The sequence below is a fragment of the Lepisosteus oculatus genome, chromosome 17 (assembly GCF_040954835.1).
Source record: "Lepisosteus oculatus isolate fLepOcu1 chromosome 17, fLepOcu1.hap2, whole genome shotgun sequence".
Lineage (NCBI taxonomy): Eukaryota > Metazoa > Chordata > Actinopteri > Semionotiformes > Lepisosteidae > Lepisosteus > Lepisosteus oculatus.
Window position 1 is genome coordinate 13,356,904 of NC_090712.1, and position 27,490 is coordinate 13,384,393.

The 27,490-nt window shown below is 40.4% G+C and overlaps 2 protein-coding genes across 4 annotated transcripts; one reads left to right on the forward strand and one right to left on the reverse strand.

The window, feature by feature from the left end:
- Positions 1-8,931, forward strand: pigf (phosphatidylinositol glycan anchor biosynthesis, class F). Of its 3 annotated transcripts, none has more exons than XM_015363005.2 (7): positions 1-82; positions 1,129-1,378; positions 1,750-1,841; positions 2,256-2,372; positions 5,030-5,138; positions 5,604-5,660; positions 8,463-8,931. In XM_015363005.2, the coding sequence occupies exons 2-7, from the start codon at positions 1,151-1,153 to the stop codon at positions 8,574-8,576; spliced, it is 717 nt and encodes a 238-aa protein (XP_015218491.1). In that variant the 5' UTR covers positions 1-82; positions 1,129-1,150; the 3' UTR covers positions 8,577-8,931. The 3 variants fall into 3 exon arrangements, with proteins under 3 accessions (XP_015218491.1, XP_015218490.1, XP_006638698.1); XM_015363004.2 differs by lacking the exon at positions 1-82 and adding an exon at positions 89-277; XM_006638635.3 differs by lacking the exons at positions 1-82; positions 5,604-5,660 and adding an exon at positions 89-277.
- Positions 5,535-27,490, reverse strand: rhoq (ras homolog family member Q). Its single transcript, XM_006638636.3, has 5 exons — positions 26,924-27,490; positions 26,331-26,389; positions 13,014-13,178; positions 11,640-11,735; positions 5,535-9,297 (listed from the first exon to the last, which is right to left on the reverse strand). Exons 1-5 carry the CDS (start codon positions 27,063-27,065, stop codon positions 9,142-9,144), a joined length of 618 nt encoding a protein of 205 aa, XP_006638699.1. The 5' UTR covers positions 27,066-27,490; the 3' UTR covers positions 5,535-9,141.

A 27,490-nucleotide genomic window follows, 5' to 3' on the forward strand; every position in this document is an offset into this window, starting at 1 on the left:
AGCAAAACACGCCGTGACACCCCCCACGTCCTTGTTTACGCTGTACTGACCTTGCGCAGAATATATTTCATACGGAAATCAGGTATGAATGATACTGTTGTGGGCTATTGTCGTGCATTTGTGCACCACGACTAAAAAAATGGAAAAACACCTTTTAGAGGCTACGTGTTCTTGAGAATAATTCAGATTTTTTTCATTCGCTTGATGTATATAGTAGTTTATTATTTTTTTCCAACGTTGAATGATATTATATAGCAACAATCCGTCCATCTAGAGGGTAAGCCATTTCTTAAAATATAATTACGATCCTATTTTCTCTTGTTGATTATTCAGTTTTATAGGCATAATGTCTGCAGTTTCTTACGCAGTGCATAGTTTTTTGCAGTTTTAAGTTTAATTGGAACGGTAGAGATTTGATACTTGATGATTTACCGGGGCTTGGAAGAATGCTAAAGATGAAATATAACTTTTGAAAAGTTGCAGCTCCTGTAGGAGACGCCAGACCTCTACAAAAGGGTTCCCCGTGTATGTTAAGTTTCTGAACACTGTGACGGTTTGAGACAGAAACTTGTAGTCAGGTTTGCCTTGGCCGCCCGTCTTCAGCTACTCTTGGCTGATCACAAATCCCTCAACGGATATAGACGTGGTGTAAAGCAGTTTTATTCTTTTTTACATTAAAATTGATTTTGAAAATGTCCGATCTTTTGTACCAACGACATTTAAATATTTTTACCTTTTCTACGCAGATTTAGATAAACTAAGGTACAAACACTTAGCTAATATACAGAACCTGGTGATTGCTTGTATACAGTAAGAATTCGCAGCTCCGAAAACCCAAGTTGAGTTTGTGTCCTCTGCACTGGAAGTTTTCTTTACGCAGCTGTATTAGAGTTTTAAGGAAATAATAATTTCTGACAAAATTGAGAACACAGATGGAACTGAAATCAGGTGACCACGTGTCTTCTTGAGTACAGATAGCCAACACTATACAGAGGCCTTTGTCAGCTGTTTTTGGATGTTACTATTGAGTGTTGTACCTTAGCAAGCAGTCTTAAACTCCTGATATTCCCCAGACCTGAACTGATTTAAGTATCCTGAAGTTGGTAGTATTGCGTGCTTGTTTTCCAGCCTGGAATCACCTAGGATCACCATGAAGGATATTGAGATCAAGGGAATGATTTCTGCCCATACCATCATGGCAGCTTCTGTCCTGATGGCCACAGTACTGCCCCTTCTGTTTGTGGATGGGTTTTCAGTCTATGGCACACACCTTGTGTGGCTGTATTCTGTCTCTGGAGCTGTGGCTGCTGTTAACATCACTGTCTATTGGCTGCTGGGCATCAGTCCACCATCTAAGAAGAATACTCTGAGTTACAAGGTGAGGTCTGAGGGAGACTTTCTTCTCTTTGCAGAATCAGCCTGCTTTCACAGGTATTGCACAACCCAATACAACTTTTAAATGTTTTCAGTTATCTTTTTAAAGTACCTTTAATTCAGTTAATGCAGTTTAATTTTAAAATGGAAGTAACACTAGAATAACTGGTATATATGAATCTAGAGATTAACTATATGAATAAAAATACTCTGCACTTATAGTTGATATAGGGACTAGAAGCTTTGAGTGGTTTTCTGTATGCTTGTCCATTGAATTGCATTGGTCTCCACATATATCATTTTGTGGTAACCGAGCCAGCAAACACTATAAAGATATAGTGGGTAATTATTAAACCTGTTTGGTCTTATCCATAGGTGTCTAAAGCCTTCAGGTCCTGCCTGTATTTCATATTATCCTGCTTCCTGTTCCACACAGTTGTTGTCCTGTATGGAGCACCTTTGCTGGAGTAAGTACTTAACAACAAGTCACTAGGAATAGTTTGTCCTGTTACTAAAATGCTCTGCCTGTTCATGTTTCACATCAGGACATATGAGTCAAATAGTCAGTGATGTTTTTGAAAGTCTTTCTCTTGTTTCATTGCATCCTGCTGGTGTGACTGAGATTTGTTTAGGAAAAGTAATTGCTGAGGTCTGAAGTGCCCCACCGGATCCCAGCTTGAAACTAATCCAAACCCTTTTAGAGTGTCTTAAATATTGTCTGAGCAGCGGGTGTAATATTCCTGACTGAATTGACACACATTCCTGGACCAAGAGCAGGGTGTTTTACCCACAAATCATAGCACTTTGCATAAGTGAAATAAAGACCTATTTTCTTGCAAGGACAGGGTGTGCCTTGCTAGGATATGTGTTCTCTTTTCCAGGTCTGCGCTTGAAACCTTTTCCTTTGCTGTCCTGCTGTCCACATTCACCACCCTGCGCTGTCTCTGCATCCTGGGGCCTAACGTCCAGGCCTGGATTCGTGTTTTCAGTCGGGATGGGTGCGTCTCTTATTCTGACTTTCGCACCGCCTGTTTCTGCAGGGGAAGTACCGTTTTCCGGAGTATGCAGAAAGCAGTCCCTTTTGTTACTCACAATCAGATAAATCAGTTTGAGAGCTTAGAAGTGGAGGAGCTTATGTGCATAAATAGGCTGAACTTGCATGAGCATGTCAGAATTTCTATGAAGTATTTTTCAGAATAATATTAAGTGTTTTTATATAAGTCATTGGGCTTATATATAGTAAACAGTACAATTTACTGTAACTGTAGGACCTTTAGTGTCCTACCTTCTGTAGAATACAACAAAACCTATCCACAGGGCGAGAAGAGTCCATTTCTTTCTGAGTGTAATGTCACTGGCAGTTTCTTGTTGGTGTGCAGGAGCTAATGAAGGGAGGAATCCTCGTCGTGTTTTCTTTTTACCTTCAGTACTGACGGCTTTGTAACACGAATGACGTATGCACGGTATATATCATTCAGGAAGAGTCCATATAGCCTCTCTGCATGGGACTGCTGGAGTGCTGACATTAATACTTACAGAACATGGCCTACTGTGAAGTGGTGTGCAGATAAGCTTAGTTCCTGGATTGACATATGTGATGAGTACATACTCATTTTAGTATTATAATATAAGACTGTAGTGTGTTTTTCATTTATCTCATCAATGTGAAATAAGAAATTAATATTTTGCAAAAAGTAGTGTGGCTGTGTGTCATTTTTAAATCTACCACTAGGGGGAATTCTAATGCCACGATTGTTTCTTTACCCTAAGTCCATTAACTTGATTATTTTCTTCCTCTAAAACCTGAAGATAACAGTTTCACAGAATTTTCTTAGATGACTTAGCGTAAATGAGAACAATGAAAAACTAGATTGATTGCATAACAGGCAAGACTGGAAAGCAGTGTGGGGTTGTGTTGAAATGCCACTTGTCCTAGTAAGAGGAAATGGTTATCAAGAACCTGTTTGGGATCTTACTGCAAGTGAAGCGCTGGCACTTGTAAATTTGTTTCAGTGGTTTCTGTGGAAAATGGTTTTGGGGAAGGAGAATACAAAATGTCATGACTACCATTTCCCCACTCAGACAAGAGCTTTTTAAGGAATAGTTCTGCATTATTTAAGGCAATGGTTTTCTGAGAGGATGGTATATCATATAGTTCAGTAAGGTTGGTTTGAGATGAAAGGCACAATACACAATACACAATATTGTAGTTTAGGATTTTGTTTAATTTTCTGTATCCTTATCTTTTTTTAAAACTTTTTATTTTTTCTGCATTTTTTCAAAAGGGGCTTAAGACTAAGGAAACATCATTAAAATGTATTAATTTGAACTTAGGCTTTAGGTGCTCCAAATCTTAAAAGCTGAAGTTTAAAAATCAATAGAGCTACTTATCAAGCTGCTGACGGCAGTGTGGTATTTTTTGTCCGGTTAGGCCTAGCTGCCAGTCAGAGCTACTTAAACTGATTCTTTAGCTAGAATGGAGAGAAGCAGAGATGTACTGATTGGCTGATTGAGTACTTCAAAGTGAAGCACCGCTGCTTGACTTTAATTTCTCCTTGTTGTGAGGTTTCAGGGAAAGCTGCAGCAGGCAGTAGAGAAGAGGTCCGTCTTCACTCCTCTTTCCTGGATTTACCGCATTTCTACTCTGCTCAAAACATATTTTGATGCTATTTAACATTTATTTTCTCAGCACAGATCAGCTTTGAAGCACAATTTTCTTACTACTCCAAAATTTCACTTTTACATAAGTATGTGAATAATTACTCTCACCCGCCGAGAGCTTCTGTAAAGGGCGGGTTGGATGACTCCAGCTGAAGTGGTGTGAACAGTTAAGAACGTGTTGAGGGGAAGCTGGGGCAGCTCTGGCCCAGTGTGTTGCCTGCTGTTTACCGCACTTTCTGGAAAGGGTTCTAGTTGTCCTTGACTTTGCAGTTTCCTCCCTCTCATCCCAGATGGCTGTGGTCACCTGACAGATCTGGTTCACAGTCTCCTTCCTGATTTGACTTTACCACCAGATAAAGACTGAGACGCAGAAGCAGACAAACACCAACCTACAGACACAGACCCGCAAGGACACTCATAGCACAGCTGTGCTTATTGTTTGAATGGAGTGGAGAAGTGCAATTTGTATATGGGAAAAATATATATTAAGGCAAACAACACCTTTTTATCACTTGATAAGACAAAACAGTTTAATGAGGAAGAATGGGGCTCGTAACTGGAATGTGTGGGAGTAAGCACCTCTTTATGTTCAGTAGCAGAGACTCGTTGACACGGGTACAGTGGTGCTCATGTCTCAAGTGGCACTTGAAAGAGAGGTTAATTCTGAATGTGCCCTTCTGTTATAGGGTGTCTGTCAAGTACTTGTCAAAAAGCTCCAGCGTTTTCCACTGACACCTCTGCCAGCTCAGGGAAGAGATGACTCTATTAATGTTTTGTGTTCACTGCTCCATCTGAATGTATAGTTGTGAATACAGATCTGATTTAAATGAGTAAAATTTAAATGTTACCTGCCTTAATTAATTATCCCTTGGGGAGGTGAAGCTGTCTGTTCTTTTGTACATTCAGGTTTCTATTTCTTTGTTTTGCGAGGAACTGCTTTGCAATAGGTCCCCAGTTCACGTGAAGTGGATCGACTGTTGACTTGTGCTTGCAGGGCCATGTCAGTGTGGGACACCAGTCTGCAGATCACCACAGCCTGCAGTATGATTGGAGCTTGGCTGGGAGCATTTCCTATCCCCCTGGACTGGGACCGGCCCTGGCAGGTCAGTATGTTACACACCCTGGGGCTCTCCTCTCTTCTACTTCTCAGTACACAGTGCACCGGACAGTGCATTACAGGAGCATGTGTGTTCGAATTTAATCACCTGAGGTGATTAAACTGACAGCCTATACAAACCTCTGTTTAGCACTCATTGAAATATTTGTTCATTGTGGAGAAGGGGCAGGTGTGCAAAACTAAGTGTGCGTAGATATGTACAATTGTAAGTGCCTTTGTTAGAAGTGCAGTATGTGTAAGATAAATGCAGTGTTTGCTCCTGAAAATCTATACAGATAGATTTGAAAACTGCACAGTTTTTGGTGACAGCAGGCTCCCCAGGGAACACAAAAATGGAGTAGTCATTTCTCTGTGGAATATGAATCGTTCTCAGACAGCTATCTTGGGAGAATGTAGTTTATTTACAAAGGGGCGTGAATGCAGTAAGTAACACTTGTTGTTCTACCTGTAGTTACAGATCGGGGTGGCTCATCTTGGGATGAATAAAGGTCATATTTCTAAAAATCAGGTACTGATGCCACCTTGCCTAGCAGGCAAATGTATGAACAACAAAACACCACACTAGTCAAAAAATGCCATGTGGCATCTTTGTTCCTGGCACTGAGCAGTTTCAGAGTAATAGAAAAGACAATGTAAAGACACAAAACACATTCATTGTTATTAACACAGTATGTCTGTATGAGTACCTAGGCTCAGTCTTTAACAGAACTGAGACTAGGCTAGCCTGGTCTCTCCATGACAAACAGATCCAAACATTGTCTGAAGGAGAAATATTCTTTTGAGGAAATGCAAAGCTGTTCATATAAAGGGATGAAAAGGATAAAATGAGACTTGGTCTAGACTAGCCATTTGCCGCCTTTCAATTTCAATACTGTATTAGGACACCTTTTACACATTTCTGCCTATTCATTCTTCTCACTCAAAAGAAGGTTTAGGTTCAGTATGTGCAGCCCACTGTACAGCCACTTACAGCTCTCCTTTATCTGCACTGAACTGAGTGGTGATCAGAATACTCAGTAACCTTACAGTAAGTCAAATAGGTCTCTTTTTTAGCCTATCTGTGTTTTATGCAACAATATTGTCAAAATAGTTGCTGCATAATGAAGTTTCCACAAGCTTAATTTATCAGATATAGCAATATTATAGAGTATTGCACAATTCCTCTGCAGAGTTTGCACAATTTAATATGCAGCTCATGCTTTAGAACAGATATGATCTCCAGCTATGAGGATATGGGTTTTGACCACAAGAAGTTTAGGCGATTTTAAGATTGCAATGTATTTCTGTTAACTGACACTACGTTTGTATGGAGATGTAGAAGCCTGTGACAGTACATGAGGCTGATCTATTGAGCTGCACTCTGGTGTGCTTCCCCTCCCTCTGCCTCCCCGCATTTTAATGAGCGCTTAATGAGTAATAAAACAGCACTGATTGAAGGGTGAAATGTAAATGAGGAGGGAGAAAAACAAGCACAGCAGTGTACATTTAAGGCATGGCTCTGCAATCTTTCCTTCTTCCAAAAAAATAAGCACCCAGCTTCAGCATAGATACAACAAAACTTTATATGTTGTAGAATTAAAAAAAATATCTTGCACTAGACTTTCTAATGAAAGACTTTGAACATCAGAATAGGAGGACGTTGGTGTGAAGTGGCAGGACTTGGTTTAATTTCTCATTTATGGCACCATAGACAGAAGACCTGCCATTTTATAGCATGTCTGAGCCACCTCAGCTCCTGCAGATAAACCAGTTTTCAGCTCGCTGGCAGCCAGCACAACAGAGCTGCGCTGAACAGCATGAGTCTCACTCTATGTGGAGAGAAAAACATTAGATAAGGCCCTGCTTGATCTGAAATCTGTTCTTTTACATTAGTTAACGCTGCGGGCTTTTAGCTGAGGTGAAATACATTTAATTCCGCACCGAGTGTATACACAAAGTCAGACCCTCATGCAAGGTAAGTGGACAGTCACTGAGCACATCAAAGATGTTAAGGGATAAAATCAAGCAGGATCTGCAATACTGTATCCTCTCCAAGCATGTCTGTTATACTGAAGGGCACTACCACCACAAAGATTAAAGGCCTACAACTGTGATAGTATTGTTTCTCTTGTAGCTGTAGTATAAGCTGAGGGTGTTAGAGCAGTTTTATACTGTAGTTTGCCCTAAGAAAGTCTGATTAGAGAGTGAAATATAAATGTTGCTTAACTCCATTCTGATTTGGTACTATGCAAAATGTTACCAAGTTGCGAAGAGAGAAAACGTTTAATAGTTGGTCTTAGTCTTCTTAATAAACTGTATTTAGAGATATTTTGTTCCCAGGATTTGTTGCATGGTTGGTATTGTCTTATAAAAAGCTACTTATATCACCACAAAAAGTGATTTGACTTCAGTTCAAGTTGTACATGTAAAAAGAAATTGTGTTTATATATAAACCATAACAAAACCAATTGAAAAATACTTTTTTTTTTACATAAACACCATTAAAAGCCTTTCCTGTCCAAGGAACTGCCACAACGCTGCCCCCTAAAGCACATCATGCTGTTATGACTCTTCCCATGCATCTTAGCTCCAGGTGTAGCATGGAACGGGAAGGCACAGTGAGCAGGTCTTTGAATTATTTAGCGTGAGTCATGACAACTGCCCTTTCCTTTATGTATTATCTATTTAGCCAGTAGGATCTTTGTTTATGAAGACTGAAACAGGTTTTAAAATGACATACAGCTTTATGTGGGTTGTATGCTTCCTAGGAAAAACACAAGTTCATGATTATTTTTAATGTGCTGCTAAAACTGTGTAACCACTCTTTAATTGCATTCAATGTGCAATCAGATAAAAAAGAAGAAAGTACAGCAATTAGTGTTTAAATGGTTACTCTGTGCACTTCATAAGCAGTTTGGAACTGAATAAAAAGGCAGATTACAGCTCTTAACCCATCTTCCTTCAGGCCTGCTGTGACGCAGCAAAGTCTGGCTTGAGAGAAAAGGCTGGCTGAACTCGCAGTGACAACAGACATCCAACACAGTCTACTGCAGGACAATTATCACAGGCAGACACTCAAGGCCTCCATCACAAAAACACACAAGTCAAAAACTAAACAAAAACCAGGCAGAGACTTCTGCAGCTTTGAATTTAAAAAGTTGTCTATAGTGTCAAAACACTGCTGCAGCTGAAGTTGGTGGGAGGGATCTGGAGGAGGGCTGTTAAAATTGAAGTTCCATAATAAAAGAACAGAGGACTGCGTTGTGTCCAGTGACGGGTTGTGCTCATTTTCCCCCGACGGGGGCGGTGTCTCTGTATCCTCTCGACACAGGTGTGGCCAGTCTCCTGCACACTAGGAGCTACATTTGGCTTCTTGACCGGCCTGGTCGTTGCTCCCTTGTGGATACACTGGCACAGGAAGCAGCTGACGTACAAGAGCAAGTAGATGGCAAGGTGGGCTAACGGAGATGCAAGCAATGTCTTGATGCCCGTGGGCTGTGCCAGATTGGCATGGATTGGCAAAATGGTTTCCTTAAATCATCTCCTATAAAACTAAAGATGGATTAAAGCCAGCTCTTGTTTGTTTTTGTACTACTTTTGAAGCAGCATATCAAGTGGCAAGAGTTTTATAAAAGCCATTGACAAGTTCATCCGAATGACAAATGTATTTAAAAGCTAGATTTGGGACTGGATGGGAGGGGATTCTGAGCTGCTAATTTTGTTGGATTTGTATGTATTTTTGATGGAATTGACTGGTAACAGTTTAATTTGTAAGGAAAATAAAAGTTTATGCAGCTTTGGTTAATGTTTCCCTTGTTTTCTCCTTTAAAAGAAAATGTTAGTCTCCTGTGCGGATTCTGATGAAGAGCTGTGCAGAGCACACTGGCTTGTTTTCAGTAGCTCTGTCCATTTGTACTGTGGATCAGTCTTTCTGGGAGACCTTGTAAGGTGTATCCAGTTTTTCTCTTCCTCTTTTCTGTCACTTCCATTTTCTTTCCTCCTTCCCTCTCTCACGTAATGAGGCAGCAGTTAATGCATCGGGAGCCCAATCTTCTTTTCAGAGCATTTTTCTTTGGGGTTAAGATAGCGATTATGGCTTCGTCAAAGACAGTCTTTAGCCCTTTCTGCGTTAAAGCGGAGCACTCCACATAGCAGCAGGCACCAATCTGCAAGAAAAGTGAATAGTTCAGAAGAAAAAAAAACAGTTTCTAAAAGCTGCTACAGGGCAACTCTTCACACCTAGTCCCCTCTTTTAACCACAAAGCAAGGGTTGTGATGTGGGTTTCATTTCCTGCTATTACACATTGTTCAATATCAGCTGAAGATGAATTTGCATCCAGTTTGGAACAAATTTATCAAAACAGCGTTCTAATGAAATTATTACAGAACCCTGCCACATTAAAATAACTCAGCACTGACAGAAACATTCACATCTGGCACTTAGCCTCGTGCATCCAGAAAGGCCAGAGAAAGATGGTCATACAGAAGGCAGATATATATACTATGAACACATACATGCATGGGACACATTTTTGACTCTGTATCACTCAGTTTAGGAACATTTTTTATGCTGTCATAGGGTAGCAAAACCTTCCAGTTACCTTACAGTAAACGTGTGAACAACTCCTTTAGCACACCAGTATGCATCACACACTGTAGGCCTGGAGCTTCAGCGAATCTCACTTTCAGCACAGCCCCCATTGCACACTTCACACCCACCACAGCCCTATCAAGCTCATCAGCCTAACAGTGATACATTCTGCCCTAATGATTCACAGTGTTTTTTTACAAAAACGTCTTAGACATGCACTGCCAGAAATGTGGCTTACTATAGTTTCTCTTGTGCCTTCATTAGTATGAATTAACGCTCATGTTTCCTTAGAAACCTCACTTGAATAGTGTAAGTGCTGTCATCATTTTCTGCCTGTTTTCCAGGTAATGATTAGAGAGTCTAGAAGTCTAGAGCACCCCAGTATTAAAACAGCCAGTAAGTGTTGGGTCAGTGGTGCCCACTGTCTGCGAATGAGCTCCATAATCTCCCAAAGGGGAGACTATGGACAGGCTGCTTTTCATGTATGATAGTGAGGTCTAAAAATGATCAGAGAGGTCACCAATTAATGACCCGCCTTTGCCCACCTCAGTCCTCCTGTAATTCCTCATTACAGACCTTTGTTCCAGTCTGATTCAGGCTGAAAGCTTCCATTAATTAACAATTAATTCTGTGAGAGCAGACATATATTTCACTACATAGGCAGCTCCACCTTTCCACCCTCCCTCAGAACTATTAAGCCATGAGATTTTAATAAGTGTTGGCAAATGGGACACTGCATGCTCGCAGGGTGCTGCAGTGCTTCAGCTCCGCAGCCATTAAATAGCACGGCACCACCACCGTCTCTTCAAGGGCCATTGACTTTCACACTGTTTTGCTTTCTCCTTTTTATGTTTAATCACTATGGATTTATGGGGGAAGCATCCTGAGCAGATTCTTCTGCTTCTCTGCAGAACATTGTTTCTGTTACAAGTGCAACACATTTCAATTTTGTTGTAATCTGTGCACGTAAGATACACCTGGTTATTTGTAGCTATTTTTTTATTGCTTCTTTTCTATATTAAAATTCCTCATTTCCAATATTCACTGAATGCTTTCTGTTCTCTGTTTTGGTCAACACCAGTCGGTCAAGCTATTGCTTCTGTTAAGGATTTATTTAAATGAAGACCCCCAGCAGGTGTGTGAAGCCTCAAGACCACAATGGTGGACACCTGAGCTAGACTAGGATTCTGCAGCCCTGGGGTTGCCCAGACACAGTGGCGTAATTTTCCAGATGAGCTGATGATCTGTTCATTGCATCAGCCAGTTGCTAACTTGGAGAAGTTAACATGCTAGACTGTGACTCTCCAGAAGCAGGGTTCTAGTTTGCTACTCTAGACCAGATCTCAAGCCCAGTCCTGGGGCATCACTGCACCTTCTGTTTTCTGATACCGCCAAGTTCTTAATCACAGGTTAATTTCTGTTAGTGTCTGTTTTTTTTTAATTTTCTTTCAGAAGGTAAAAAGCTGAATGACATTAGCAATTGGTGAAAACCCTGTGGAAATTAGCGAGTTTCGGGTTAGCTGAAATCTAACCAAATGGATTTGAACAGATGGAAAAATACTGACTCACTGTGAGTGTCTGATACAGCGTCATTCCGTCCTGTGTCTGTTCGTCATCAATTGATCACGGTAAGAGCTTTAGTCAGAAATATGGAAGCAAATTCTGCATATAGTTGTGCTGAAGTTGTTGCAAATAAAGACTGAATGCAGGAATAAATCAAAGCAAGCAAACAGTGATTAAGTACTAATTGGAATGAAAAACCACAAATACAGCAGACCTTCAGAACCAGAGTTGAGAAGCTCTGGTCTAAACCAGGTTATGATTATGGGGTTCTATTAATTCATTACCTGTAACATGCATTGCAGAATCCCTATTCATTGGTACAGTTTGAGTCATAGACCCCTACAGTGGCCCTACCTCCTTGGCCAGTTTCTGTCCCTGCTCAGTGGCTATGGGCTTCTCCTTCATGTCATTCAGCTTTGCTATGGTCTTGGGGTCATCTCGAAGATCAATCTGAAACATGAACGGGAAACAGTCTGAAACCTATGAGAAAAATTACTGTTTAATGTGCATGGTTAGCAGCCTCAGATTTGAATATCTAAAATTTGAATTCTACTTGCTGTCAAAATACTCTCCAAAATTCACCACTGTGCTTAAATCCCTCTAACATTTACCCTTCTGGATTTTTAAATTTAAAAAAACTTGGCGTCATTCCTGTCTGCTGGCCGACTTGGTTGTGCTTTTTGGTCCTGAAGATGCAGAGGCCTGAAAAAATCACATTTTGAATGTCAATGAAAAAGTGCATGGGCACATACAACCTTTACATTCTATTTGTTGAGATTTTCCTGCAGGGGAAAGGCAGGTATGGAATGTTAAGGGTTAAAAACAACACGGGACTTTGCTGTACAAACAGACACCCTGCTGGCTGCACCCCCTCCCTCTATCTTGAGTGACAGTTCCCCCTACTGCTTGGTTTACAGCTGACTGGGAGGATTTCAACAGCCACTGTCATCCTACCCTCACAACCACCTCTGTTACCAATTAAAATTCCTCCCCTTGATGTTTGACCAATTCAGTCTGGAGCTGCTCAGCAGAGTTTTGGTCTTCGAAACTGTAAGCCATTTTTCTTCTGGGTTTGTCACTTAAATAAATAGCTTTTAAGCCTGCAGTATCAAATGTTTGGGGCGTCTAATGAATCAAAAGGACCAAGGGTGTATTCTGACGTCCAGTCATAATATATTTAGAGTTCCTGCGCTGGCAGTCAGACAGGCTCCGCGGGCTCATGTTGCTTTCTGATTGGGTCTGAAAACTGTGATCAGCATGGCATTTCCAAATGATTGCCATTACATCGGTATTCAGAGTGACAGCAGAGTAATTTTAGATCATTCTCGCAAAACAGCCATGAACATCTAGCAACGCAATGGATCTGTGAGCCCTCTCTGCCTATTTTGGTGGTCTGTGAAATTGTGTTGCTGAGGAACACAGTGACGCCTACACTCAATTTGTGTTAAAAATAGGAAGATTACGGATTTCTATATTTTGAAGCCTGACTTAACTGCTTTAATGACGATGCATATATTGTGCTCATGATAATTACTGCCATTATAGGATTTCTATCTAATTTGTTTTGAGAAATCTGGATAAGAGCCGCTGAGTCTAGGTTGGTTGAAGAGTTAAAATTACTTTAAGACTGCAGCCCTTAAGCTCTGCAACCAAGCAGTACTGTTGAAGGTGCTCTGGGGAAAAAGCAAAGCACTGGGTTATTTTGGAGCTGGGGGTTGGCTCTCCCACCTGAGTGCCGATGAGCAGGAAGGGCACGCTGGGCGCGTACTCCCGCAGTTCGGGCACCCACTCCTCCCGTACATTCTGGAAGGAGGCTGGGTTCACCACCGAGAAGCAGATGAGAAAGACATCCGTCATCGGGTAAGATAAAGGCCTCAGACGGTCGTAGTCTTCCTGGGAAGGTGGAAACAAAGCAACATCAGCACACAGCATCTCCTCCGTAATAACTATCCTAAACTTTTCAATGCAATGTTGTTTGGGGAAATAAAACGATACCTTGCATTTCTGAGTGACTACGTGCTGCTTTACCATCCACATATCTATCGCTTGAAATAATGAGACATAAGTTTGAATTTTCATGGCACTAAATCTCACAGCACTTCTTTGAATTTCCTTCACTCGAATTGTGCTCCAAAAATGAGAAAGTAGACAACAAATTAAAACCTCACTTCCTTAAGTTCATAGTCATTTTGAGCAGAAGAGGGTAGCACAAAGAACAAGAGGGTAGATGTCTTTATGTGAAGTTTAGCAATGCTAAAACACTTTAGATGTGATTTCACTGTGAAATTGTTAATGATTTATATTTATGTTATAAACTCTGCACCTGGGATGACATTAATCAATATTAGCGCACCACCCTGGTGTGCTGCTGATAACGTGCCACAGGACTGCTTGGTCATTACAGTTCTCACAACACAGTCTGGAAGAGTAGGGATGTTAACCCTGAAGTTCTGCCCAAATCCCACTTTGTATCTACCTAAAAAACCATAATTCAAATTAAGTAATTAACTATTTTTCTATCTGAACTCCTGTGCAAGGGGTCTGTTGGCGTATTACCATTGCTGTGTGTCACCAAGATCGGTGCTGCATTTAATTGGTGGATGACAATGCAAGCAATTATAAGTCAAACAATAATTAAGAAAGAAGCAGCTTCTAATAATTATTTTGTGCATTCATACAGTAATATTGTAAAAGGTCCTTTCTCAGACAGTTGTGAACACTGCATCAAGGAGCAAGAACATTGGGTATTGGGTCATATTTCTTACATTTGTACAAGTGGGACCATGGGGGCTCATTTCTCATAGGCAAGGGCAGCTTAGTGCATCTTTGTACCATGTACGTCTGTGAATAAATATAAATGATTACCACATGAAGCTGATATAGAACCCTCTTTTGTCAATGGACAATGTGTTGTATGTTGTCCTTGTTTTTGTATAAAACTGCATAGGCCACAAAACTGGTCTCTGATAATAGTTGTTTGAGTAGGCCAGCTAACATTTTATAAGTACCCTGAACACAGTTCACACAATTGCTCTTCCTATTTTGCTAGCAATTGTACAGTATGTCTGTCAGCCAGATGAAGGTTTATCATTTTGTGACCACTTTTGAATAACTCTGAAAATACACACTGCTATTTTAGTGCTCAGAGCATTTTAAACCATTTATGTTTATTTAATATTGTAAACCACTCCAGGGCATAATGGAAGACAGAGAATGGGCTGTTTTACGGGATGTATTTCCAGTACTCCTGATATGTCTTTGTAAGTTGTGAAGTTTTATTAAAGGAAGAGTTGTAGGTCATACGCAGCTGGATGTCCTTTAATGGCCAACAGTGGAGCTTGGAATCAAAGACAGAAATAAGCTATTTGTACATATATAATACAAACATTCTCTCATCCTAAATGAACCATTTCAGTGTACTGCTAGGCTAGGTTTGTATAAAACGTTTATGTCACCTATGGCGCCAGACATGGATATCCTCTCATGATCTATGGACAGAAGCAAAGATCTCTCACACAGAGCACTCAGATACTGACAGATTCAGAGAACTCCCCAAGGAACAATACAGTTCCCTTTGCACAGCGGAAATGTGGGATTCCTACATGGGTGTCTGGTAGGTAGAGCACCACAAATTAGAGTGAAACATTGGTGATCATGTTGGAAACCTGTAATTATAGATATTTGGAGGACTATAACTATTACTATTTCTGCAACTACTACCACTACTCTTAACAACAATAATAATACTATGTCCTTACTGATGCTTGAGGTTGACTTCAGTCTATATCCATGAAAGGCTTATGAGGCAGTACAGAAGATAGTCTACTGAACAGCCCACCTCTGAATTCAATACACACAGTCTGTAAGCGTTATCTGATTTTATTACTTACCCAAGGAGAGCTCAAGACCTGCACTTTGATTACAATGTAACAGGAAGTCATAATTACTGGCCTCCGGCTGCAAAGCACACTTAAATTAGGTCTTAAATAGCCAAGAAACTATAAGGCATGTCTAAGTCTAGCCCAGTCTCTTTTTCACCTGGAAAACTGACATGATTAAAGGGAGTTTCATTTCTTTCATGTGCAGCCAGCCGAGAGAGTCTCCTCATGCAGAGTATCCCTGACACACATTGCAGCAGCATGTGTCTTTGCTCTGTTCCAGAAGACCTTTATTCTTTATTACTAAGAGACTTGTTCTTCAAATTTCCCTCAGCTGAGGAGGCCTTCTAATTTTACCAACTTACAGTATCTATAAAGAGATCAAATACTACAGCTGGCTCTACTTAAAACAAGAGAACGCCATATATCAGCTGTGTCCTGTAACATTAGTACATGGATATGACTACATCCAGCTAGCAGTAGGGCCTGAATTGAGGGGGCACTGAAGGAAGCTCCTCTCTCCTTTGTAAACGAAGCACAACTAAGAATTCCCCTTGTGACAAAAAGCAGACTGGCTCAGAACTAGCAGTGACTGTATCTATTTTGATGAGGCATCTTTAATAATTTGGTCTCAATTTGCACATTTTAAATAAGATGGGAGGCTGATTCTGCAGCGGCTATGTTCTCCTCTTTTGTATTTAAAAGCCATATCACAAATCAACTACAATTCTACTTCAAGACTTTTATGCTTCCTCCTTTCTCTCAAGAGCCTGACTGCCTTTGGGGCTGGGGGGGCTGGTGGTGTTCCTGTAGATATCTCACATAAGGTTTAGAAGTGGTGCTTTAGAATTGATTAAATTTGTATTGATTTTAATCAATAACAAACTTTAAACCAGCATATAGGATAAAGACAATCTTGTGAATTGCCAGTTTGTAACAGGCCGTGAACAGGGGTGAGGTAGAGTCTCTCCTTCAGTCTCTTCTAGAGAATTATCTACTGCATATGTTCCTTGGTCAATAGGCAAAAGAATCTGCTGCAAACTGTCTCCTGCACACAACAATGTTCATTGATTAATTAATTGACCTCATTGTTAGCTGAAAATGTCACTTCCCAGGTAAAGATTTAAGACTTACAAATCCTGTTGGACTGTAGCCCTCCAGAAGTTGTGAAACAATCTAAATTAAAGCTGTTAAATTAAAAAGCCTGTCATAATTGTAAAAAATGAACAACTAAAAATCCAATATGTTTTACTGAATCTAGCATGAAGTGTTTTGGCTGAGTAAACCAAAAGATTTACAAAATACTCAATACACATTTTCTATGTAATCTGTTTTTCTTCCACACCTTTTACATCAGTGTTGATCGTCTTTTGACACCTTGTGCAGTTGGGCCAGAGATTCACCAGTAGATGTTGAGATGACAAGACTAAGAGCCTTTTTTTCTACACGTTTCAAATGAGCTTCTTCCCTCCTCGCACAGGGGATTAATGTTTAATGAATCAGACATGTTGCTTCTTCAAAATGGGGTCAAGGCCGGCACTGGTCCAGGACCCACATGACCCAGAAGAAAGTCCTACGTATGCTGTGGTTTGGTTAATTCCACAGCATATGGAAATCAAACTAAGGAGCTTGACGTCTGGAATTCTCAACCGGGTTTCAGGATGTCAAATCTAAATCAACAATTTTTCCCTTTCTCTGTTCAATGCCTTGTCTTCTCTAACAAAGCAGCTTGTCTCACCTGTTCCAGCATCACTACACTTGTTTGCTGTGGAATTCAGGCATTGAAGACAGTTTTAGAACTTTCTTGCCCACATTTTAGACTCCAGTATACCAAGTAATCTGCCCCAATTTTACACTTTTCCTCATATCCATTTTACACTTTTACTCATTTCCATAACTAGTTTTCTAACTATTCCCAATTTAGAATGTCAGATTGTGATGACTGTTCTGTCTCTTGATATACACCAAGTCTATGAAATATTATACTGTACCTAAGCAAAAACGTGAGTACTGTAGGCCCATAAAAACAGTCACAAATGGTCCTTATTAACACTTTTAAATTGGATCCAATGACTGTCAGAAAGCCTATTTTCATTTTCTTGTTTCTTCTGAATTTCCTAATTCTCCTGAATATCTATAGCTACAGTATTTATCAGCACATAAATACTGTAGCTATAGATAGGTTACATATTTTTGTTTAATACCATTTTGTATCTCATTCAATGATGTCTTGCTAATTCTTAATTGATTCATGGTGTTTTCGGTGCTGATAATAAAGATTATTATAAATATTAAAAAACATGATGAGCTCAGGTGTGCAAAACAGTCCTGACATTCATTCCACTGACATGGTTTAAGGAGGACACTTTACAAAGCATGCAAAATCTTTGGTAACAATGTTGAAGCTAGCCAACAGAGATGGGAATAACTATGGTGGACTGGGTGAATAATACTGACTCAACGTGCTACAGCCCAATTAAACTCCTATTGCTGCAATGAAGCACATGTCTCCTAGAATATGCATGAATACAGGGGTAAAATCAAAAGAACAGTCACAGCTAGATTAATTCTGTTTAAAACAGATGTGATGGCCCTTTCATTTACCATCAGGAAGCAGTTTCTAATGACACACCTTTGAAGGACAATTTAGGGGAGTTAGAAAAATATGTGCATGTGAATAATGTTGACATCAGAGAGCACCCTATATTCTGCTTGGATGCGACAATGCAAATCCAGAATCACATATGCACTAAGGACAATCTCTAAAAGGCCAAGTAAATGGATTGGAACAAATAGAGTTAAGAGGCTAATGGTGTAACCCAGAGAAAATCTGTAGCAGGCAGAATGACTTTCATTATTAGAGGAATACAGATAACTGTATTAGCTCAATTATTTTAGAACATCTTATGATAAAAGAGACTTCTTAACAACTGGTGGATTTGCATGCAGCCTGTGGCATTTCACACATGCATGAGCTTAAAAGTAAAAACTCATTGCAATTTTTTTAACATAATTCACAAGGAGATCTGCAGTGACGGTCTAGAAAAAAAGCAGCACAGTTATATTATCTTCATTTGCAATCACAATATGCTTGGTGTTACACAACTCAGTCACATAACATAAGAGATACTGTAGGTCTACATACAATATTAAATATTTACTTTCCCTGTTTTATGAAACACAATTATAGTGTTTCCACTCAAAGGCACAAGGAAATGCACCAGCGATCAATTTACATTTCATACCAAGCGACCTGAAGTACAGAGGACAATAAATGTCACCTTCTTTTCCCTTCTGGATTGCTTCTCCCGTAGCTTTTTAGAGATATGCCAAGTCTTCCTTATCAGATGGGATATTTATGCAGCTACAATAATGAAACATTAACTGCACATTTTACAGTGATCAGACCGCTCCATGCATTTGAGGCTTGAGGTATTTCTGACTGCCTGAGCCTGGAAAAGACGCTTCCTGTGTTTCAGGGAAATACCCACAGCAGGGAGAGAGGCTCGAGGCAGGCTCTTTATTAGTCGGAGTGTCTGCTGTGAATTACTGTGCCGTGCATGGCATTCTCAAACATGTCACACTGAGATGCTTTGGCAATTTTGAAGCAAATCGCTTAGAAAAAAAATCAAAAGCCTTTCAACAACGCATTACAGTCTGACTGACTTTTGAATGGGCAGGCATGTGAGCATGGTGCTTCGTGCTGCTGTCTCATGGCTCTTATGCCCTGGGTTAGATTGCAAACTGGGGTGCCCTACGTGTGAAGTTTGCATGGACTCCCCAGGTAAATGTGAGTTTCTTCCAGGTGCTACACTTTCCTGCCTCAAGTGAGAAAAGACATGTGAGGTATGTTAATTGGTGCCAGTTAATTATCCTTGTATGCAGTTGTATTTGTATCCTGGCATCCCGTTCAAGTTGCAGTCCTGTCTTTTGTCCTGTGCTCCTGGGACAGGCTGTGGGTTGCCGCAGCCCTAATCAGGAATAAACAGCTTCTGATAACATATGGATGGCTTAATAAATTCGGAATACTGGACACTGTGGTGAGGTGTCAACTTCCCATCTTAGATGCACAATTCCATCAGTTAGCCGCCAGTCCCTCTTCTTCATCTAAGCCTTATCCTAGTTATTCTGGGGCTGGCACTGTAGCAGAGAAGCTCCTGATGTTCAGTGAGGAGGTTGCCCAAATCCCATTTCTCAAACTACATTGCCTATTCCATAACATTTTATCTCTCAGGCCATCTTTGAGAGGAGGAAACTCTGCACAGACAGGTGTCCCACCCCAGAATCAAACACGGTGCTTTGAGAACAAGAGCTCTGTGGCAGCAGTGCTAATTACCACACCACTTCATCTGTTTTTACTTAGAATTCTAACAAACTGCCTTGTCTTTTTTGATAACTTAAAAATAAAAGAAAATACTGGCATAAAAGAAAAATAAACTTGCTAACATTTTTCAAAAGGAAGAGAACCTTACCTTAAATGTCTACAGGATATTTACAGAAAATAATACATTAAACAACACAGAGGGACACAAAATGATTGTTTTTGACTCTGTTTTGAGATGTGTGATAAACAGCCTTATGGAGTTAGGAGTTCCACTGAAAAGAGAAGCATGTCCTGTCATTCAAACGTACGGGCAACCAGAGAAGGCATCATGGAAAATAAGAATCCCAGAATTAACACGCTTTCACCCCCTAAAACAGAAAACCATGAGATTTCGTGGGCTGTTTTATAGCCTGTGACATTTTATAGCCCCAAAAAAGAGAGCAAGACAAATTTGTGCTGTAGTATAGAAAGAGATATCCAAATGACAGACATCCCAATATTTGCCCAATGTAGGCCCTTGTTCCAAATATCTGCATATTTCTGCACTGTTATACAACTTCCTCCTTGCTCAGAAGACAAGTTTCTTGTCTTTTTCTACACTGCTCATGAGATTCGTTCTTTTCACTTTACAGGTAGTTTTCCTGAGCATGCTGTGTTCTAGTGCTGTAGTGCGATAAATGGGTCATTTTGCCACTAAGTCTTTTTATCCAAGTCATATCTAGTCTCTTATATAACTAGATAGAGTGGGAAGTTGAAATAAAGATGTGTTTGTACTTTCTTTTGAGAATAATTCATTGCAGCCCTTATTCATCCACTGAATATTAAAGCATGCCTATGAAAACGTCAGCCTGATCACTGGAAGGACTCCTCTAGATTTGAAAAGTGTGCCATTTCCTTTCTCCCTCTTTTATCTACCATTTTGATATCAGGTCCTAATAAACAGCATGTTCGATTTCCTCAATTTGTTACTAAGAATATCTGCAAACTGGTGGATAACTCTCAGGAAAACTTTTTAAATAATTCACACTTCACACTGATAGCTACTGTACCTATGAGGTTTGAATTTGTGTAACATGAATTGCATAAAGGCTGCTATTTCAGCTTTTGGAAAAGGCTAGATATGCAAGCTTCAGCCACAGGCAACATACAGATTCAAATTATAAGATGTCCTTTAAAGACCATGCAATCATATCTTTGAAGAAGATCAGCCTGGCAGTAGCCATTCCATGCACAGCGATACTGCTGCTTTGTTATTTCTGACTAATAATACCGATCTGGAAGCTGCCTTAGAATACTGTTTCAATCTCACATGCCAAATGTGTCACCAGTAACAATTTCCCTGAAGGATCATTGGTTTGTCAAGAACAGACATGGATCAGCCTTCCTCTACAGGCCACAATCTGAATGAGTCTCTGTCATATTCACAACTGTCAAGTTGTCAGAGTTTAACACACCAAAAAACACTTACATTCCTAAACGTGTACCTATATTTTACTCCCATTACTCAGTACTGGCTCTCCATAGTCAATCCCAGACAGAATAGCAGTGGTTAAAAAGACTGTAATATCTTAAAGCCTGTTGCTTCAAAAAATACTGATGTTGAGCAGTTTAATTACTTATTGCCGCTTTGAAGCTTTATAATAAAGACAGTAGACGCTCAAAGACTTACATAATATAAACCATATTGGATCCCTGGGAGAAATGTCTTTAACTTTAGGTACTGTATGTTGCTTTACTAAGTTCTTTTCTGTAAGATATTCATGCCCTAACTTAAGAGAAGGGGTCAAAGATCACAACTGAGTCTATGAGAGTGGTTAGCAGGAATGACCAGAGAGGAACAAACACCACCAGCTCGGAGTTTAAATGCAAGTTGACAACCACCAGTTTGTGATCACTGAATAATTGACCATCTGTTGCCTTCGTGCTCATAGCTACAATCTTGAGAGGAGGCGCTCAATCAGAACCCTGTGCCTTTTACTCAGGAAACCAAAAATAGATTTCCACTAGGCCAGATTCCTGGAGGAATTCTGCACAGCAGCCCAGCTGCCCTGATGAAGGAGAGAGAGAGGATGAGCTGGAAGCAGCAATGCCCAGCCCTGTCTCTGGGACACAGGGACTCCGAGTTTCATTCTGCTTTCTTACTGAAAGTGGCCTCTACAACACCCCCCCAGACATACACACAGCATCTCACCATTACTCAGCTTTCCAGAAACATGTTGTTGCATTATTTGGGACTACATTTGTCAGAGTGTGGCCTACATGAGGATCCCATTAAGAGGCCCAAAGAGGCAGGTATTTTGAAACAATGTGTGATAGACCAAGTCCATCATTCAGCAGGCCGAGACTGAGTACAGAGAACTGTGCGGGTGATTTCGTTGTTTAAGGTGTATACTGTACCATGTTTTCCAACAAGAAGAAGCTTACTGAGAAAACACTTGACTTTGGGAACAATTCATTTTCAGTACAGCACAGATTGTACCTATTCCATGTGGTTATTAACTTTTCCCTGTCCTTTCAATCTGTATTAAAAGAAAATTAGAATCAACAATTTAACGGTACAAGCACTAGCAGCTTTGTTTCTGAAACCCCTGGAACAAATCATAACAACACTTACTGCTGGTTACAAACATCAGGTGAAAATTCTACTATTCCACACTGTGACAAAAGCCAACCTAACCACATAACTAATTCGCTCTCAATTTTTTAAAGTGTTCTGAAAGGGTTACAGGAGACATCATAATGACAGGAAACAGCAGTGCTTTGCCAATGGCAAATGCACTTAAAACCCTCTTTCCGATTCTACTTCAACAGCCAGTCGTCCCTTAAAATACTGCAATCCTACTACTGCAGAGAGCAGTGTAGAAAAGTGAATAAATAACTAAGACCAACACAGACTCTCCATGCTCACACTATTCATATAGGCTCAAGCAAAGGAAAACCAAATCAGCTTAGTGTAGCATTCTAGATTTTCAGAATTTGATATAGTAAATTATAAAAATAAAAATAATTCTCCTTACAAAAACATAGCTGTGATTCCATCTGTACACAGGAATTACAGCTAATGGAAAGCAAATCAGATCAGCCAAGACAAATCTGAGCTTTATCAGAGGAAAGCAGAATAAACACACAGAAAGGCATCAGTAAGGACTCTTCACCTCTATATCCAATTTTTGCTGTGCGCCGTTAACAGACAGAAAAGTGACAGTAATCATGGCTTGTCAGAGATACGTCAAGCTCCTTTGTGTTACATAAAGAAAACTAAATAAAAATATCAAAATGGAATGTTTGACTTTGCTGGGTGAGAATGAGGGAGCCACCAAGTGTCAGCTGGCATTACAGAGCTGCACTGTCAGGATCGGTCTCCTTCTGTGCTGTCGTGTTGGGGAAACCTGGCTTGGTGGAGCACTTGAAAGGATACTTCCAGCCAGAGCCTTCATCTGGTACTCAGCAAACAAAGATGACATCTATGGGATTCCTCGCTCTAGAAGATTTTTTTTTAAAGCAAGTGCAGTGCAACAAAAGTATTTATGACTCCACATAATATTTTGAACAGAACTGATCCTTGCAGCTGCATTTCTCTGAGGGCCCATATTCTATACAGAGTAGACAGCAAAATTCCTTGGTTGCAAAGGGAGCAAGGCCATAGGAACTATGTCCTTAATATGTTTTAAACATATCCCAAACACCTAACACGAGAATTTCATGTATGATGTACAGTACAAACACTGGATCTTTTTTAGTGGGAACAGTGTGGGTGTCTGGGAATTCCCACTGGCATGGAAAGTGTGTGTACTTGGCTTTATCTAAACCAAAAGAAAAGAGTTAATTACTCAGCTTTTTATTGCTACAACTTGTGTTAAAAATGTGTTAACACATAAGGATTATATCTTATACAATCTAAGGAGGATATGAGCTGAGTCTGCACTTAACATAGTGCAGACCTGGTTAGAGACTCTAAAAATGTGTACTTTAAAATGTCTGCAGCAGGACACTGAGCTAAGTAAGAAGTTAAAGGCATAATAATCTAATACCATGTTTGTTTTCATTGTGAGAAAAGGTGAAAGCTTGGTATTCCAACTAGGCCTCTTTAATTCTCTCTTAGCATTTTGTCTTGGCAATTCATCTGACTGTGCAGCTGTGATAAACATCTAAGGAGAACATACTGTAGGCTGGGCTCTCAAAATTTAATTAAAACCATTTAGGAAATATGGCGTGGAGATTTTCGACAGTTTCAAAAGTTTCTCAGTCTTAAGTAATGTTGAAGCCTGGTGTACCAAAATTCCATTAGTGCAAGCTGGAACAGTGCTGGAAACCAGAGCAGCAGAAACATGGACACATACACCAGAACATGTGTTTTCCAGATCTTTTGTTTCTTTAAGCACCAGTGTGCCACAGAGAATATGAAATTACTGATTAGCATGGATGTCGACTCCATGGCTTGCTTGGAGTTTAGTACACCAGTGAAGGCTGTAATGGGAAGAATGCAGCAGGACTCTGGCTGAGAAGGCTTTGGCCACATTTCCAAACCCCCGGCTCAGTTCTCCAAAACACATGGAGGTTTCACAATGTCCTTCTCTGTCTGGACAACATTGCATGACTGTGCAGCCTTTTTCCTTCAATGGCAACAAACAGACACTAAATGGTAACTCTTTGTACTATATCATTAAAAGTGACAATAAACCACAGGGACAAACCTAACATTACACACTGCAGATGATAACTCTTACATTACTTCATAAGTGTGACACTGAACATTGTGTACATTCCGTCCAATGGTATTCTCACTATCATTTAGAAACAAGCACACTGAATGGGAAGGCTTCACATGTCAGTACGACACAATTTTAATTTACATAAAACCAATCAAGATGTTAAGATGTTTCAGCTGCACAGTCACATACACATCAACTATGATGCTTCCCATGAAACTTCAAAGAGCAAAGTGATTCCAGAAAAGCGCTAGCTGTGAGGTTTGTCCTTTAATGACAGGTAAATAAGCATTCTATATACAGTAAGGTTGCACATGGGGCAAAATTATTAACTCTATCTCCTGGAAAGATTGGAGAACTGGGCTGCTGGCCTTGGGATTCTCAAGACTGTGCCTAGGAACTGCTACATGCTGCCTCTAATTATGGGAGGTTTTATTATTGCAACGTTTTTTATTCCTGCGAGAAAAAGAAGACGTAAAGCCCTATTCCGGATTCTCATACTCAACGGAGCTGACAAAAGCACACCCTTTAACTGATCAGACCTACTTGTTTCAAACACACAGTTACAAATCAGCCAGTTCTTTTAATTTATAAGTGCTAATAGCTGGTTAGCTGTACTTGGGAGATGAGGAGTTACAGTAGGCATTTGAACTTCCGTTTCTTTTGAAGAAAAGGAACTCTCTTTGGCCATACAATAAGGCTGCCACAGCTCTTAAGACTCAGCATCTGCTGAACTTCTCCATTCTCAAATAAACTGATTCAGCTAAAATGTGGTCTTTGACCAATTCTGCCTCCGAAACAGACAGTAAAATAGCAATAAGCGCACTACTGTCACTTGATTTTGCTAAACTGTAAATACTAGTATAAGTTATACTACCAATTTTCTCTGATTGTATAGTATTTGTGTTTCTTAGTTACTAAACCTCGAGCTCCAGGCACCAAAAGATTTGACACAAAATCTTTCAAAAGACCCACAGAAAACTTTCCAAGCAACCACATGACCTCCTGCCACAAGTGTGGAAGCCAGATAACAGCTGCACAGCTGCTTAGGAACAAAAAAAAAGCTCTCGTTTTAGAAGGGTATCATGTAAAATGTGTGTGCTGGCCTGTGCATGGCGTTTTCTTCCACAGCTGGTGATGACAGAGTCAAGCCCTGTCTTTACTGTCAGTCCAGCCTTTGCAATGGGAAGCCGAGGGGAATGAGCACTGAGAGGTGCAGGGAGGCACTGGGGTGGCAAAGCACTGTCAGTGCAGATACAGCTACTGGACATGTGGGAATTGCGACTTGCTACACTATGGACAGGCGATATCCTTCTCATCCGACCAGCTTCCATGCTAAATCCTTAAAATCTATACGGATTATTCCTGATTTCACTAAAGCCTTGACTGCAAAATGACTAAGTGACTGGTCCTAACTTTGAAGTGAACAGCATGCAAAAATGGAACATAACTGGGTCCCATGTCTGTGTGAGAGTAAAACAGGACACAAAAACAATCACACCTATCATGGTACTGTACGCCTGGGTTCAGTGCATTGTCAATTCACTCTTTTCTCCACAGTGCTATTTTTGTTAGTTATTTGAGTAACCCAGCAGAGATCAGTTATTCCTGTCTAGAGGGCAAGCTAAAAAAAAAGACTTCACAATTCTAGAACTGCAGGAGGAAGGCTGGAGAGGTCTCTGCACTTAGGGCACACGGTGACTCACTGGACAGAAAAGAAATTTCTTCTGTCCTCAAGACTGAAAAAAGGGAAGAATTCAAACAGCAATTCAGACTGGCCACATAACATGTCGAAATGATTTACAGCTGTGTTTAAATGCATTTCCGATTGAAATGAAAGTTATCCAATACTTAAGACACTGGATTTTCTATGCTCCTTTAAAGTCACAAAACTAATCTAAGTGAAGTATTCAGTTTTTATAAAGGGTGATACTCATCAGACATCGAGATCTAAGATTTAAGTAGGACTGCCTTCCAGTCCTTTACAACATGCATGAATGTAAAAGCAATATATCTGTACTATGACAAAAGCACCAACGAGAAAAAAATCTCTAAAAGCATATGTTCTTGATTATTCTCTTGTGGTCTTGGTAAACTGTACATCTGTATCTGCAGAGACAGAAGAGTACCGTACCTGGCCGGCGGTGTCATACAGTCCCAGCAAGTACTGTTTTCCTCCGACCGTAACGCTAACTGTAAGAAAGAAGAAACAATCATCGCTGTAGAGAGACAGAGAAAGAAAGGAGACACTGTAGAAAGCAAAGCAAGTGGTTTTAATTAGAATAACAAGATTCCACTGCAAGGCCACCATCTATGCGTCTGGGAATAGCGGCAAACTAGACTAAGAGCGGGGGGGGGGGGGGGGAGAAAAGTTTATATTTCAGTTTTTACGAATCCTTTGTACAATAACAAGCTCCTATATAAATTAATTTATTTAAAAGCATAAATACGTACAAATACATTGAGCTGTTTATTGCGCGGCGGATTTTATGTACAGTAACTAACGTCAGAACGTACGGATTCTTTCAATTACATTTCGAGACAATAAGTTATTTTATTAATAGCCGCGGCATTTAAACATCCATCTTTGATTTATATTAACAGAGCCGTCTTGCATTACAGTCTCCAGCTCTGTGTGTATCACTGGTACAGCGCGGTTGTGGTTCTGTTGCACTCCAGCTTACTGAACAATGAAATGTCTCTGGTGCTGTAAGAAAAGTCGCCTACCTGCGTAATGGTCAAAGACAGTAGGAACATACTCCTCTGGAAAAGCGTCGTTGGCATAGCTCATCAGAAGGCAAGTTTTGCCGACAGCGCCGTCTCCAACAACCACACATTTCAGCATAATCGTGCCTGTTCCATTTGCCATAATTCGCAGAAAATCAACATTTTAACCGCCCCGGTTTTCATCGGTTAAAAGGCAACGTCCTGCCGGGCAAATATTACTCCCAGTCTCGTCTGCCTGCGCTCCCTAGCAAAATAACTGAAAATGGCATTTCTCCTCCCCGGCTGCCAAATTTGGCAGTTAAGGGCTTTCCTTCCTCTTTCTGAGCCAGCACATTCACGGAGGAGAGACACACGCTGAGCACGCTCCTCCGGGCGTTTCAGCAAGCCCCGCTGTAAAGTTCCAATATGCAATGCATAGGCTTCCTTCTAACGGGTCCAAACATAACTAAAGCTCCTGTCCCCGCATGACAAACTCTGATTCGCCTGTCGCTCGATTAGTCCACTTATCCCACTCTTTTCTCCAGTCTCACTTGTAAGGGCTATGATGCCAACTCGAGAAGGCTTGCG